At 41.9% G+C, this 15,384-nt stretch overlaps 1 protein-coding gene across 9 annotated transcripts in view; it reads left to right on the top strand.

Annotated features, from left to right (window-relative positions):
• GABPB1 (GA binding protein transcription factor subunit beta 1) overlaps positions 1 to 15,384 on the top strand; it is a 48,843-nt gene extending 33,459 nt beyond the window's left edge. For 7 of the 9 annotated variants that reach the window (XM_065559368.1, XM_024102893.3, XM_005307256.5 and 4 more), the window contains one exon: positions 13,628 to 15,384. In XM_065559368.1, the coding sequence (XP_065415440.1) occupies positions 13,628 to 13,780 (153 nt within the window). In that variant the 3' untranslated portion in view covers positions 13,781 to 15,384. Of the gene's footprint in view, positions 1 to 9,059; positions 9,359 to 13,627 lie in introns of those variants that run through there. The other 2 variants (XM_042845680.2, XM_065559365.1) reach the window with 2 other exon arrangements.

The raw sequence follows: 15,384 nt of genomic DNA, 5'->3' as shown, positions 1-15,384 counted from the left end.
CTCTTAAAAAACACATTTGTCTTGATTACTGAAAATATATCATGATTTTACCATTAATGACATCTAGGCAAGATATTTAATGAGTGAAAGCACAAAACGATAAGATTCTATCTTGCTGTTATAAAAAGCTTCAAATTTTTACCATTTTTTTGGACTGTGTGTGCAGAAATATGAATAAAGCATCTAATGGCACTATCTGGTATACTGAAATTTTGGTACGAAAGTCCTAACTTAAAATAAAAGTGAGATCTATCCTTTTCTTATATACGTTTATTTATTTAATACCAAAACATTTTTCTGCAATCCACAATTGTGCATTGGCAACCTCTTTACTACTTGCTCTATCCCTGCAACTTACTTTGATTGAAAGTCTATGAAAACTGCTACCTACCCTGATTAGACTCTGAATGCCAAATTATTTTGTTTCTGTGAACCTTACAGTATTTTGTTTCACAAATGTATTTCTCCTAGTTTTGTTATATTGAATACTATTTTGTGCCTCATTATTGTACAGTGTGTGGAAGGATACCTCATGCATGACTAATAGCTATAATTAGCATATTTCCTCAATGACTTTTTCTTTCCATAATATATCACATGAAGTGCATTCTGTCTTTAGTTGTGCGATCATTACAGACTATCAATAGAGCTGAGATTTTCTTGCTGCACTTTTTTTAATGTATAATTTATAATAAAAACAAAACTTCTGTTCACATTCTTTTAAAAATCTGCCTGAATTTTTCTTAGTAAAGAAAATTATAATTCCTTGATCTCAATAACTTAATAGATTTATTAGAGACAAAAAACAGATTGATTTAAAAATTAATCAATTCATTTCTAAATACAGTAGGTCGGCATGGTAATATAAATACTTTTTTAAAGTGACACTGTTAGCTTAAGTTATATATTTTAAACAAGCCTTTTTAACAATGTTACTAAAAAATACTTAATAGATTTTTTCAAGTGTTTCACTTATGTTTTCAAAAAATTTAAGTATCAAGGTAAATTTAGGCCTTGATTATGAAATGAGAGGTGTACAGGCAGATCTCTGCACCTGCACAGAACTCTGACTTTGGGGGGACAGGACCACAGGGGTTTGATTGCATCCATTTTATTGCAGGATTGGGAATTAGTGTTCAGGGTCCCTTTAAGCTACTTCATGCTGTTGTCAAAGCTTGAGAGCAGAAGCTGACAAATGCTTTAAACAAGAAAAGAAAATAACCTAATATCTGAAGATGTCTTTCATCTCTTTGTGAATTTAATGTTGCAAACATCTTTATCATTGCCTTCAGTTATTTGATAGACTTTTAAATAAAAGGGGGTAACATTATTTAAGGCTAATAACCGTTTTCTTCACCATTTAAAGTTCTTAGCACATCTATATGCTATGGGCTTTATTTCTGAAATCTTTATGTAAACCAAACTCTCTTTGACTTCAGTGAGAAACTTTCCTGTTTAGTGGTTGCAGGATGAGGACTTTGGTTAATTTTTTCAGTTTGACTTCTGAGCTCTCATAAGAGTGTATTAATCAAAGTTTGAATTGCTAGGAATACAACTCACTTAACTGTAGTTTTGTGAAGAATATCAAAACTTTCAGAAGTCACAAACATTTTTAACATACTTAATGAGTGGGAAAATTTAACTTGCATAAACTTTTATTTTTTGACTGCTCGAGTTAAATATTGACTTCCATCCATAACTTACCGTAATATATTAATTTACAATGATTCATATTCTCCATTGAGTTTGACTTCCACTTTTCCCAGAGTAGCTTGTAAAAAGTGTGACACGTATATTAGAAACACCAAGCAAATGGAATTATCATTTCATAAGTCTTTTTAATTGAATTTTGTCATAAGTTCATCTTAAAGGATCACATTTCTTCTTTTTTATCAACTGTTAAATATTACCTGACATTTTCCATTATTTCTAATTATACACAGCACTATCTGTGCTGCCCATAATAACACCTAATATAACTCTAACCGAACAAAATACTCTCTGTAAAAATACAAAAATTGGCAATGGGGGTTATGGGGCATTTGTAGTTAGTGAAACTACCTCTGACTCACTTTTTTCTTTTAAATTTAAGTCTCTCTTTAAAATACAGCCAGACTTCAGATGAATACTTGTGTAAAATATTGTACAGTAAGAAAAACACTTTATCTCAGGGAAACCGTGAGAATGAACTATCTGCCTACTCAAAACCACTACCATCCATATCTTCTGTAGCGATTCCTAGCACTGATGTGGTTCCTTTCAGTCCCCAGTCATTCTGTCTATGGTAGACAGCTTTATGCACTTTATCTCTTCTTTTTTTCTGGTGAGATTTTTCCTCTCCTCCCCCCCTCCCCCCTCTCCGTGTTCTGTCTCAGAAAGAATGTAACCATTGTGCTTCAGTTGCATTTATGCAGCATACAGGGTGGTGATACGAGTTCCTCACTCAGGAGCCAGTCCTTCTGTAGTCTATCCAAATTAGAAAATTTACAAATTAGAAAAGGCTCTCCTGTTCACTCCAGCCATCTACACTTAAGGGAAGTATTCTAAAACTGGGTTCTTCATCAGATGGACTTGTTCGTTGGGATTCGAGATCAACAATTCTTTCTCTGTTGTACCAAGTATTGGGACCCCATGTTTGGAGGGTGAATGCCCTCTCATTCAACTATCTGGGGGCCTGGATGTAGGTATTGGTTTCCCCCCACTTACAGCAAGATGGCCAGGAATATATCAAGAGGTTTCAAGCAAAGATTATTCTAAGTGCTCTCTTCTGAATCTGAAGGTCTTGGTTCTCCAGTGTGCTTCAAAAATCCATCTTCAGCCCATAGCCTCTCTCATTCTTCAGGGATCAGCTGTATCTGTATCTAGTTCTTCACCTGAACCTGTCGAGGTTAAAGTTAACAGCCAAAAGGTTGAAGCTACAGTCCTTTAGCCACTGTACTTGGTGCAAGTTTTAGAAATTACAGCCACTCAAAGCATCCTTGAGTTCTTACTTAGCTACAATTGTTTGTAGGTTCAAATGTCAGCCGTTGGAGCTCTAAACCTGATTAACGGTTGATATACCCTTCCTGTACATCCTCATGTCTCCTATTTCCACAGAGCTGTCAGCTGTTTAAGGTAATGTATCAGAAAGTATCTGATGGCTTGTTGGTGTTTTACTTTTGAACCTCTGTGCTCATACCAGAGTTCTTTTTAAACCCATGAGTGAAACTTGGTTATATTTCATAGCAATCAAAGTTATCTTTCTTTTGGAAATCATCCTGTTAGAAGTGTGAGTTGGTCTGAGTCCTTTCTTGCAAGGAGCTATTCTTTGAGTGCTTGCTCATGTTGATTCCATTCTAGGTGTCCATGCGCCCACATGCATAGTCGTCGGAGATTTTTACCTTAGCGGTATCTGTAGGATCAGCTGTGGCGCCCCCTTGAGTGCCGCACTCATGCACCAGTATATCAGGCACTGCCAACCCTACGCCCTCTCAGTTCCATCTTACCACCCGTGATGGTCAGAGCACCTCGTCTAGCATTGCAAGAGCATTAGCAGTTTTTTTACACCTCTTTATCTTCTTTGTATATAGTGTGTAGGTACTTAGTTAGCCATTAAATTAAGTGTTAGGTTATTTGGTAGTTAGAGTCCCGGCTGGGATTTCGTCCTGGAGTGGGGCATGCCCCGTTCTCCTGGCTTCAAACCATGCTCGTCATGCAACAGGCCGATACTGTTAGTGACCCCCACGACAGCTGTTTGAAGTGCTTGGGGGAGTCCCATAGAAAGGTCAAGTGCAGAATTGTAAAAACTTTTGCCCTAGCACCCAATAGGAGCGGGATATCCGCTTGAGTGCCCTCCTGATGGAGGCTGTGCTTCGTCCTGCATCAGAGCCCTCCTGCTCGGACCCCACGCTAAGCACCTCGGCATCTGTGCGGAGCGCATCACTGGCACCATGCTCCACCTGGCACCTTTCCCCCTTACGAGTGCCTAAGAAGCGCAAAAGAAGAGGAGCCCCCTGGCACCCGAGGTAAAGGGGCTTCGGGCAAAGGACCTATGTCAGGCCATGTGCCCACCCCGGGGCTTCATAGGGGTACTCATAGGGTAGTGGAGCACTCTCGGTCCCCATCTCCGCGGCCTAGAACCCTGGCATCATACCCTTGGTCTCCGGTCAGAAGGCCCAGGTCCCCAACGCCGCGCTCTCCGCCTACGAGGCATGGGAGATGAGTTGAAGCACTGGTCTCCATACCCCTGGTACCAGCAAGCTTCCCACCAAAGATCTCAGGTTACCTTCGCCTAGACGGTCTCCCAGATGTCAGTCCCCACCGGGGCGGGATCGCTCCCTATCATGGCATCTGTCTCCAACTCCTTGGTACTGCTCGTCGATCAGGCACCGATCCTCTCCCTCGTCTCACTGGTTGCCAACCAGGGTCAGTTGGCAGGCTCAGGCTTCAGTGGCTCTGCTCTGGTCGCCGGAAGTGCAATGGTCCGAGTTGGACTGGGAGTTCAGCCCAAGGGGGTGATTCGCCGCCGACCCACAAGACCGGTGCAGCATCTGCAGTGGTGGCGTGGCAGCAGTGACAGTAGCCCACTCAATATCCATACTAGAACCTCTCGGGTGTGCCCATAATACCGGTCCCATATTCCCATCAGTGTTCCCTGTCTGCCTTGGACAAGCCACCGCCGGCACCAGAATTAGAATACCGCACCAAATCTGACGTGGGGGCAGTGCAGCAGGCTCCAACACCCATGGAGCCATCCCCGGAGATGGAAGGGGAACCCGTCCCTTCCCCGGCAGTGCCTTCGTCGTTGTCATCTCTGGACAAAGTGGTGGCGGGTCCCTCCCAAATGGGCAGTCCCCCCGATGACTTCAAGGAGCACCAGGCCCTCCTTAAAAGGGTGACTACCAATTTGAACTTAAAAGTTAAGGAGTTCGCAGAGGAGTGCGACGACCTCTTTATGTTATATGCTCCTCCATCCCGGCCCAGGTCACACTGCCCATCTACCCAGGGGCCTTTAAGATTGCCAAATGGCTGTGGCAGACCACCTCTTCCATTCCATTTACTTCTAAGAAGGCGGAAAAGGCCAGGCCAATGGGGGCTGCGGGAAGGGCGGCCAGTACATCCCTCGGCCTGCGCTGCTTCCCGCAGCCCCCATTGGCCTGGAGCGGTGAACTGCGGCCAGTGGGAGCCGTGATCGGCTGAACCTGCGGACGGGGCAGGTAAACAAACCGGCCCGGCCCGCCAGGGGCTTTCCCTGAACAAGTGGCAGACCGGCTTTGAGAACCACTGTCCCAGGAGATGCAGGCCACCATTCAGAGCCTGCCGTTTGATTGGGCTGGGCTCTTCTTTGAGCTCACGGACTCAAGGCTCCATGGCCTTAAAGACTCCCGTGCCACCCTCTGCTCCTTGGGCCTTCATACTCTTCAGCAGGCTGTTCTGGTCTCCACCTCCCCGGACTAGGTCCTGGGGAACTACCCGGCTGAGCACCTACAGGAAAAAGGATAGAGACAAGAGGTCTAAGCAGAGACATCTGTTGTCTTCCCATTCATCTGCTCAGCCTGGCCCTTCCAGGAACTAAGGAGGCCAGAAGTAGACATTTTGAGTCTGCACTCAAGGACGGCATCCTAGTCACTTTCCAGGATCCACCCTCCCACTCTTTCCTCAACCGCCCGAGCCCCTTCCGGTCGGCCTTGTCTCGTCTGACCTCGGACGGTTGGGTGCTTGACGTAATATCTTCAGATTACACCCTGCAGTTCGTGGCCGACCCTCCTTTCCCCATCCCTCTTCAGAGACCCTTCTCATGAGCAACTTCTCATCCAAGAGGTCGTGAATCTCCTACACATGAGGGCAGAGGAGGAGGTCCCTTGGGACATGAAAGGAATTGGTTCTACTTCCGCTACTTCCTAATCCTGAAAGCAAAAGCTGGCCTCAAATCCATTTTGGACCTGCATCGCCTGAACAGGTCTCTCAAGAAGTTGAAGTTTCGCTTGGTCTCCCTAGCCTCCATCATCCCCTCCCTAGATCCGGGAGACTGGTACGTCGCCCTTGATTTGAAGGATGCATATTTCCATTTTCCCAGGGCACAGGCGCTTCCTCCATTTTGTGCTGGGCCAGCACCATTTCCAATTCACGGTGCTGCCATTCGGTCTCTCGTCAGTCCCAAGAGTATTCACAAAGTGCATAGCCCCAGTGGCTGCTTACCTGAGGCACCGGGGTATTCAAATTTACCAGTTCCTTGACAACTGGCTAATAAAGGACCGGTCCCGGGATCAGGTGCGGTGGCATCTCGATCTGGTTTGCTCCACCTGTCGCGACCTGGGGCTATTAATAAATGAGAAAAAGTCGACCTTAATTCCAGTGCAATGCATAGAGTTCATTGGAGCGGTCCTCGACTCTACTGAGGCCAGAGCCTTCCGTCTTGAGGCTCGGTTCCAAGCCATGGTGGACCTCATCTCGTGCATGCAAGCCCACCCTCTCGGCACTGCTCACACATGCCTGCGATTGCTGGGCCTACATTGCACCCTGTACTTACGTGGTCCAGCACATGCGGCTCTGCCTCAGGCCCCTGCAGACGTGGCTGGCGTCGGTCTACGTCCCCCAACAGTCAGCATGGATTGTGTGGTCAAGGTCCTGGACCACGTACTGTCATCACTCATCTGGTGGCAGAATCCTGCATTGGTATTGGAGGGAATTCCCTTCGTGGCTCCATCCCCTTCGATGACCCTCATCTCTGGTGCCTCGGACCTGGGGTGGGGAGCCCATTTGGGCGATCTTAGCACGCAAGGTCGTTGGTCAAGTCACGATCACTCCTTACACATCAATGTCAGGGAGCTCAGAGCGGTTCACCTGGCCTGGTAAGCCTTCCTACCTCACATAGAAAGCCCAGTGGTCCAGATCCTGGCAGACAATACAGCAGCTATGTTCTATATCAACAAGCAAGGCAGAGCCAGATTGTCTGCCCTTTGCCAAGAAACCTTCAGGCTCTGGGACTTCCGTGTACAATATGACATCTATCTCGTAGCAGTACACCTCCACAGGGTCAGGAATGATTTGGCAGATCGCCTCAGCAGGACCTTTTCGTCTCACCACGAGTGGTCCTTCCATCTGGAAATGGTCAGCATCATCATCTAGAGATGGGGGACTCCCCAGGTGAACTTGTTCGCGTCCAGGCAGATCAGGAAATGCCACGTTTTCTGCTCTATTCGGGGGGATTGACAGAGGCTCCCTGTCGGAAGCTTTTCTGCTTCCGTGGTTGGGGGCTCTGCTGTACGCCTTCCCCCCAGTGCCATTAATTCACAGGGTGAAGATCAAGCTGGACAGAACGAAGTTGATCTTCATAGCGCCAGGTTGGCCATGCTAGCACTGGTTTGGCACACTTCTGTACCTTTCAGTACAGAAGTGTGCCAAACCAGTGCTAGCATGGCCGTTACAGCTACTGCTCAGGCCGGACCTGCTGTCCCAAAACCACTGCAGTCTTCTGCATCCAAACCTGGTGGCACTGCACCTGACAGCTTGGCTGCTGCATGATTAAATTTAGAGGATCAGGAGTGCTTGGCCAGTGTCCAACAGGTCCTGTTGGGCAGCAGAAAGCCCTCCACCAGAGCAATCTATCTGGCCAAATGGACGCGGTTTGTTTGTTGGACCTCTGATAAAGGCATTCGGCCCGAGCGGGCCTTGTTGCAGTTAACACTGGACTACCTTCTGCATCTACCTTCTGTCCCCCTTTCATCTATCAAGATCCACTTGGCCTTCCATCTGCCACTCAAGAGTAGGTCAGTTTTTGCCCAGGACATGACTACCAGGTTCTTCAAGGGCCTCGAGTGCCTCTACCCACACATCAGGGACTCCGTTCCTCCATGGGACCTGAATTGTGTGCTGTTGCGGCTCACGGGAGCCCCCTTCGAGCTTCTGGCTTCCTTCTCTTTCGTTCTCCTTTCTTGGAAGGTCACATTCTTGGTTGCAATAACATCTGCCCGCCAGTCTTTGAGATTCGGGAGCTCACCTTGAAACGGCCCTATACGGTCTTTTACAAAGGCAAGGTCCAGCTGCGGCCATACCTGGCTTTCCTGCCCAAGGTGGTCTCACAGTTTCATATGGGCCAGGACATTTACTTACCTGTCTTTTTTTCCAAAGCCGCATAAGTTGGAGGAGGAGCGTAGGTTGCATTCCCTAGATGTCAGGAGGGTGCTACCCTTCTATATTGAAAGACCAAGCCATTCCGCAAGTCGACACAATTGTTCGTGGTGGTGGCCAACAGGATGAAAGGTGATCCAGTGTCTGCTCAAAGAATTTCTTCTTGGATCACTGCCTGCATTCATTGCTGCTACGATCAGGCAAAGGTGCCACCTCCAGCGATTGTAAATGCCCACTCAGGCCTCTTCGGCAGCTTTCCCTTAGCCCAAGTGCCTGTCCAGGACATCTGTAGAGCGGCCACCTGGTCGTCCATCCACACGTTCACGTCCCATTATGCACTTACCCAACAGGCCTGGGACGATGCTGGCTTCGGTAAAGCAGTACTGCAAGCCGCTAGACTGAATTCCAAGCCCACCTCCAAGGATACTGCTTGTGAGTCACCTAGAATGGAATCAACATGAGCAGTCACTGGAAGAAGAAAAAACGGTTATCTACCTTTCGTAACTGTTGTTCTCCGAAATGTGTTGCTCATGTCCATTCCAATACCCGCCCTCCTACCCCTCTGTCCGGCAAGATGGAACCAAGAGGGGTAAGGCTGGTGGCGCCTAATATACCAGCGCATGAGCGCGGCACTCAAGGGGGCACCACAGCAGACCATACCAATACTGCTAAGGCAGAAATCTCCAATGACTGTGCACATAGGTGCGTGTGCACACCTAGAATGGAATGGACATGAGTAACACATCTCGAAGAACAACAGCTACGAAAGGTAGATAACCATTTTTTTTTCTCTCTTTCTTCTAAAAGAAGACTAGTGGAATTCACATCCAAGATATAGTCTCTGTTTCCTCTTAATCAAGAAATCCATTCTTCTCAAAGAAGTGATTCTTCTCTCCTTTTACGTACTGTATAGCCATGGCAGAAGCCTGATGTTGTCTTTTTTGATTTAGGGCTGCACCAGGAAAGGTTTTAAAACATCTATTTGCAAAGGAGTCAAGACTGCCATAATAAATCCTGCATAAGTTTAAGAAGTCTCATCTATCAAGAATCCACGTGCATTCTACAAGATCTCTAGCACCTTTATGACAGGGAAGAAGAGATCTGCCGATAAAGACATCTGTGAAGATCCTCCTTTAGGGCTTGCTTCATTCTTATGCCTTAGATTTTCTTCAACCTGTCTGCTCTGTTTATTTATGTTCCTTTAAAAATATTGTTCATGTGTATATAGTATTTATCTTTTCCAGTACCCTCCCTTTTTATTTTCTTCTACTTGCTGCTTCCCAGGAGTAGCTGCAGATTGGCGTTTTCTGTGTCATTGTTCTTGTATTTTTCAGTTTTGGAAATAATCCAAGTTGTAAGTAAATTGTATTCTCTAATAAGCAGACTTGACTTTAGGCTCAGACAACGTTAGAAAAAACTGATTTAGTTAAAAGCAAGGAATTTTCATTTATGTGGATTATTTCATATTAGAGGAAGCTTGGTATGTATCTTATGTTTTCAACGTTTGTATATGTTCAGTAGCTGCCAGTAAAATATTTAAAATTCTTATCTTCACTTAAAAGAATTGCTGTTTTAATTTAAATAGTAAAAAGCTCTGAATAAGATAAAATTACCTATTTCTGAACCCAGATCTAACTCCTTTTTGTAAAATAATCTTGCATTTCTCAGACATGTAATTCTAAGCAGTATGTAGATATTTATTGTGCAAAAAAATCCTTTCCAAATAAGAGGAAGATTTTGTTTTTTCCCCCCATCAAATTCCTGAACATCACAGTTTTGATATTCCTTTGTACCAGAAGACTAATCTACCATAAAGCAAAAAGTTTAACTCTACTTTTATATTATTTTTTTCATATTATTCCTTTATTACTGACAGTTTTTTTTTTATTTTAAGCATTTAAAATAGTACACACCATCAGATCTTCCATTTACTTTAGAGATTGGTGTATCTGCATTTTATGTCTCATTCCCCTCCATTAGCTACATAAGCACACTTTATGTGGAGACTTTTTAAAAAGACAATTTCTTACTCAGTAGATTTGTTCCTCTTATTTAGAGTCAAGTGTGCTTGCTTTAGTTAATCCAGATCTATAGCAGTATAACTAAGAGCAGAATTTAGCTTCTAAATAAGCTTATGCTTCCCCTATTTCCACTGTAGAAAAATATACCTGTGGGAGAGAGGTGAATTCAGTTCTCATCTTGCATCATCAGCTCACTAAGTTCCAGTTGTGGAATCTCTTTTTCGTGGTGATAATTACAAGCCAGAAAGAACATATTTGATTTTCAGACTTCAGGTTGAGTTTGCAACTGTGGCAGTTAGAAAAGTAATCTTTTCACTAATAAACTGAGAAAATTTGATCTTGGATGTCCTTGAGGTACAAACTTGTACCCACAGTGCTAACTTCACTTTATACTTTTTTAGAGTATAATTGCACTTTACATGTCCTGTGATGTGAATTTAAATATTTATTTTGCAAAAGGCAATTATAATTGGCCAGTCCAATTGTTGGATGGGTTGATTTACTATTAAACCATTCACATGATGTCTTACAAGGCAGCGTTCTGATTCCAAAGACTATAAACTTAGAAGTTGAATGCCAAATTATCTTGTCAAGTGAGTGATCCAGATCATCACCATTTAAGATGGAGCACTCATTTTATTCGTGCATACTCCAACTGAGACAGACCTATTGATTTTAACAACAAGGAGGCCTTATGGTACCTTATAGACTAATGAATTTATTTGGGCACAAGCTTTTGTGGGCTATAACCCACTTCATCAGATGCTGGTGAAGTGGGTTCAAGCCCACGAAAGCTTATGCCCAAATAAATTGTGTTCGTCTCCAAGGTGCCACAAGGACTCCTGGTTGTTTGTTTTTGCTGATACGGACTAACATGGCTACCCCTCTGCAACCTATTGATTTTAGCTTCCCTTTCAGCCCAGTGTTCAAAACTGTGTAAAGCCCCATATAAAGCAACTACAATATATGTAGTTTATTCCCTTCCCTATTTTGATGACTAACATTTATGAAACTTAATAAAATCTCTCCACCCATTGTTTCTGCTACACAGATGCTAACATTAGCACTGATCAGTTACCTTTGTCATTATACTCTGACATATTCAGCGCCACATGTGACAGCTAAAGGTAGCTCTAGCATTGGGGACAGGAGGAAGCGGAAGGCATACTATGTGTATTATATTTATTTAACATTTTTAGGTCTAATCGTGCAAACCAGTGAGGAGTAGGGTTACTGAGCTGAGAAAGAAAAGTATATTATTAAATATTATAGAAAAGTATTTCAGACCTGCTTGAGGTCTGAAACGGTAATATGGTTTTGAGCTGCTAGAGTGAAGGAGAAAGCATGAGGGAGTAAGGTGATTATGTCTTTGTCTTATTTGATAGACCAACATTTTCCTGAGGGATAACTTGGCAGCTTCATTTTCTGCGAGTCTTGCTTCCACAACTACTACTTGGTGATTAAAGTGAAAAGAGTGATTGAATCAGAAATTGGCTTATCCATAAAAGTATGGTGCACTTATTTTAATAAGATGGCTTCTGCTTGAGTGAAGATCAAAACAAAGCTATTTTCCAAGGCAGTCATTTTTCAATAGGATGCAGTTTGTCACGGTGGCTCTTCTGCATCAAACAGCATGGCAGCGTCTACATTATTAATAGCTGAGTACAATAGAAATACATTCAGCTATGTTTCCTAGGACACAGGAAATGTCTCCTGCTTTGAAATGAAGTGTCTCACTTTGCCTTGAAACCATTCTGTGACATCATATTTAAATATAGCAGATGCAAGGTATGCCAGACAATTGGTTTGTAGGATGGCCAACTATAATTCACTTTAAACAAATTTTAAAAAATAAATCTAGCCAAACACTTGTTAATTCATAAAAGTACAGTGTCCTTTTGGAAAAAAATCCAAAATATTCTTATAGTCAGTGACTGAAACGAATGAGAATATAGGAGTTAGATAATTGTATTGTGAGCAGCCATCACTTTACAGCATGGAGAGCCATTAGTTAAAATGTTAAAATTACACTATCCAATTGGCTGAATAGAAATAAAGAGCATGGTCTTACTCCCATTGAAGTCAGTAAGAATTTTGTCATCAATGGGAAGCAGATCACACTCAATGTAATTGTAATGGAGCTTTGTTGTATTATAATAGTATTTGATTGGCATGCTTCTGCTTTTGTCTCCCAAGTTTATTTTCCATAAAAGCCTGGTTGTCATTTATAGTGAGGAGCAGCAAGCTACTGTTAGCTGATGACGTTAAATTCTGATCAAACTAACTGTATATAGTAAGCGCTGTCAAATGCACACGCTGGCAGAGCAGGGGGGAGGGAAGAAAAAAATATTTTTCTTTAATTCCTTTTAGTTACAGTAATCTTAAGGGATAATTCTAGGCAAAATTTCCATGTAACAATACTAGGTTTAAAAAATATTCAAACAAGATTTAAGGTGTCCGAGTCCCTTTTAAATTATTTAGTAGATTAAAAATGTACTTCTGATGGGCTGAAAAACAGTTACCTCATTAGAATGCAGTGTTCATTAATTGTTCAGTGTACACACACAGCCAGCACACTCTTTTATTTGATCACCTATTGTAGTCTGAAATATGACTCGAAGTAATCTTGTGAATTTCCATGTTTGTTGTATCTCATTAATTTCTAAATCAGATTGCTCACTTTACAAGTAAAATAGGTTTTTCCCATTAGCTGTGGATCTGAAAGTCAAGCTGTGTCCCTTCTGGTTTCTGCATTGTTGCCAGAAATAAAGATTCTGCAACTGGAACTTAGCCTCTGTCCTACAGCTGCATCTGTGTGGGCAAACCCCTGTGCCTGCATGGATGCAGATGCATGATGGGCCCTTAGTTAAGAATTTCATTGATGAGCAAACTTTTTCTCCCTCCAGTTAGAGATGTATGTATTGTAAGGTGGAAAACCCCTATTTCACCTCACTGGGGGAAAGAATAGGTTGTCAGTCTAATGGCAGAAGTTACTTTTATCATGATGTACGAGAATTTGTCCCTGGAAGTTCTATTTCTATGCTGACGTGTCCATTTCTAATTATATACACACTCAGAGTGGGAAACTTGCTTGGATATGAACTGTGTATTGATTTTTTTTTAAAGAAGTTTGAACTTTTTAAAAAATAATTCAGATTCTGAAAACTGAGTCGGACAACTGTGCCTAAATATTCAACATATTTTCCAAAGCTTGCTTTTTTCCCTGAGAAAATGTCATAAGAGCATACTCTTAAAGAGAGAGTATTTTTTGGTATATTTGCACTTCAAATCTTGTGAGCAGTTGTCTGGCCCAATCTTTCATTGTTAACTTACACAAAAGTATTTAAGTGAGAGTTTTGCCTGAGTAAACTGCAGGATTGGATCTCCTAGCTTCTGATTCTGTGTATGATGCCTTATACCTCAGCTGTCCAAAACCTGCCATTTTATCTTGCACTTAACATGCATTTGACAAAACATTGCTGTTTTGGTTTTAATAGGAGAGAGAAACTCTACAGAAACAGCTGGATGAGGCAAATCGAGAAGCACAAAAGTATCGACAGCAGCTTCTAAAGAAAGAGCAAGAAGCAGAGGCCTATCGGCAGAAATTAGAGGCAATGACCCGTCTCCAGACTAATAAAGAAGCTGTTTAAATATTGAAATGGACATATTGCAAAGTCTGTTACTTTCAGTCAAGAAAACTGCAATACAATCTTGAACTGTACACTGTATAGGTACAGAAATGGGATTACACAATAGCAAAGATGCTACAGGTTGATAACTGGACTTAAGCCATGAGCTCTGATGAATTTCTTGTAACATAAAAGCTGAATTTAGAAATTGTGAAGAGTATTTAAAATGAAATACTGTAAATAGTTGTTTTTTTTACAGTTCCAAAGTGAGTTGATAAATCTTTTTGAAGGGATCCAGAAACACAAGAAGCCAATGTTTTTGTGAAATTTTGGATTTTAGTATAAATCTAATTTCTGAAAAACAGAACAGTTTTAAGGGTGATGTTGCTGATTAAGATTGACAGTTTGAAAATGAATTATGTGACAAAATGAATTAATAGTTATTCATGTAAGGAACAACTTAGACCTGATGAAAATCTTTGTACAGCTTTAAGTAGTTGTCTTAGATTTTCTGAAAACCCTTGTTTTAGAAAGTGAACATTTTATATTTAATTTCCAATATATCCAAGTAGATTTACATGTATATGAAGCTAATATTTTTTAAACTTTTCAGTTTGTACATATGCTGCATGTTTTTATAATTTCTACTCACATCTTGCATAGATATTTTTCAGCAAAGATGAGGGAAATTGAGAGGAAAAAATGTTTAGCCTAAATGTCATTTGAAGTAAGCTAGCAGCCAGTTTTATTGTGAATGGTATATTTCTTGGAAGAATGTAATTTGTAAAAATAAAAAAAAACCTTAATTTACGTAATACAGACATTATTTGAAAATGCTGACAGTGGGGGGCATTGAAACTTCACTTTTCTGTGTGTCTTATAACTTTCATGTGTAAACATTTTTAAAGTACAGAAGTATGAAAGACTGTCTCCACTGGAACCCACATAGCAATTCCTTTAAAATATTCTTATTAAGCTGTTTCCCCAATAATCTGCAGATTATCTCAAGGACACATTTTATAAACAGACTTTTGCATTTAAATTATGCACCTGGACCTGAAAGTTTGATGTTGTTTTGGTGCTCTTGTTATCTATCATCATTGTGCTTCACTGTGATAAATGTGTCTGTCTGTGCAGTGATCTGTACGAATACTTAGCATTTATATAGTGCTTTACATCTTCAAAGTGTTGTATAATCAGTAAAGAATTAATCATCACTATGTCCCCTATGGTATGGACATTATTGTCCCCATTTTACAACTGATGTAAGTGTAACACAGAGAGGTTAAGTGATTTGCCCAAGGCCACATAAGTCAGTGGCAGACCCGGGAATAGAACTCAGGAGTTCCTGGCTCCTAGTCCCGTCCTTAGGTCACGCTGCCTTAAGACTGTTCGATGCCGTGTTACATTCAACTTTGAACTATTGTTCGGATTCCTTTTTTGTAAAACATAACTTGTCTTTTATTTGTGCTTTGCTTTGTCTTTCCATGTTTCACTGCTTTTATGATATTGTTTATATAAACTTAAACAAAGTCTAGTTTACCTATACTGTATTCAAAGGCATTGCCCTTAAAACTGTACTCTGGCCTACTTTTTCTATTTTACAATTAAATATCTTTTCCACA

Source organism: Chrysemys picta, chromosome 10 (assembly GCF_011386835.1).
Source record: "Chrysemys picta bellii isolate R12L10 chromosome 10, ASM1138683v2, whole genome shotgun sequence".
Lineage (NCBI taxonomy): Eukaryota > Metazoa > Chordata > Testudines > Emydidae > Chrysemys > Chrysemys picta.
Note: the sequence above shows the minus strand (reverse complement) of the source record. Positions and strands in the feature narration are given on the sequence as shown.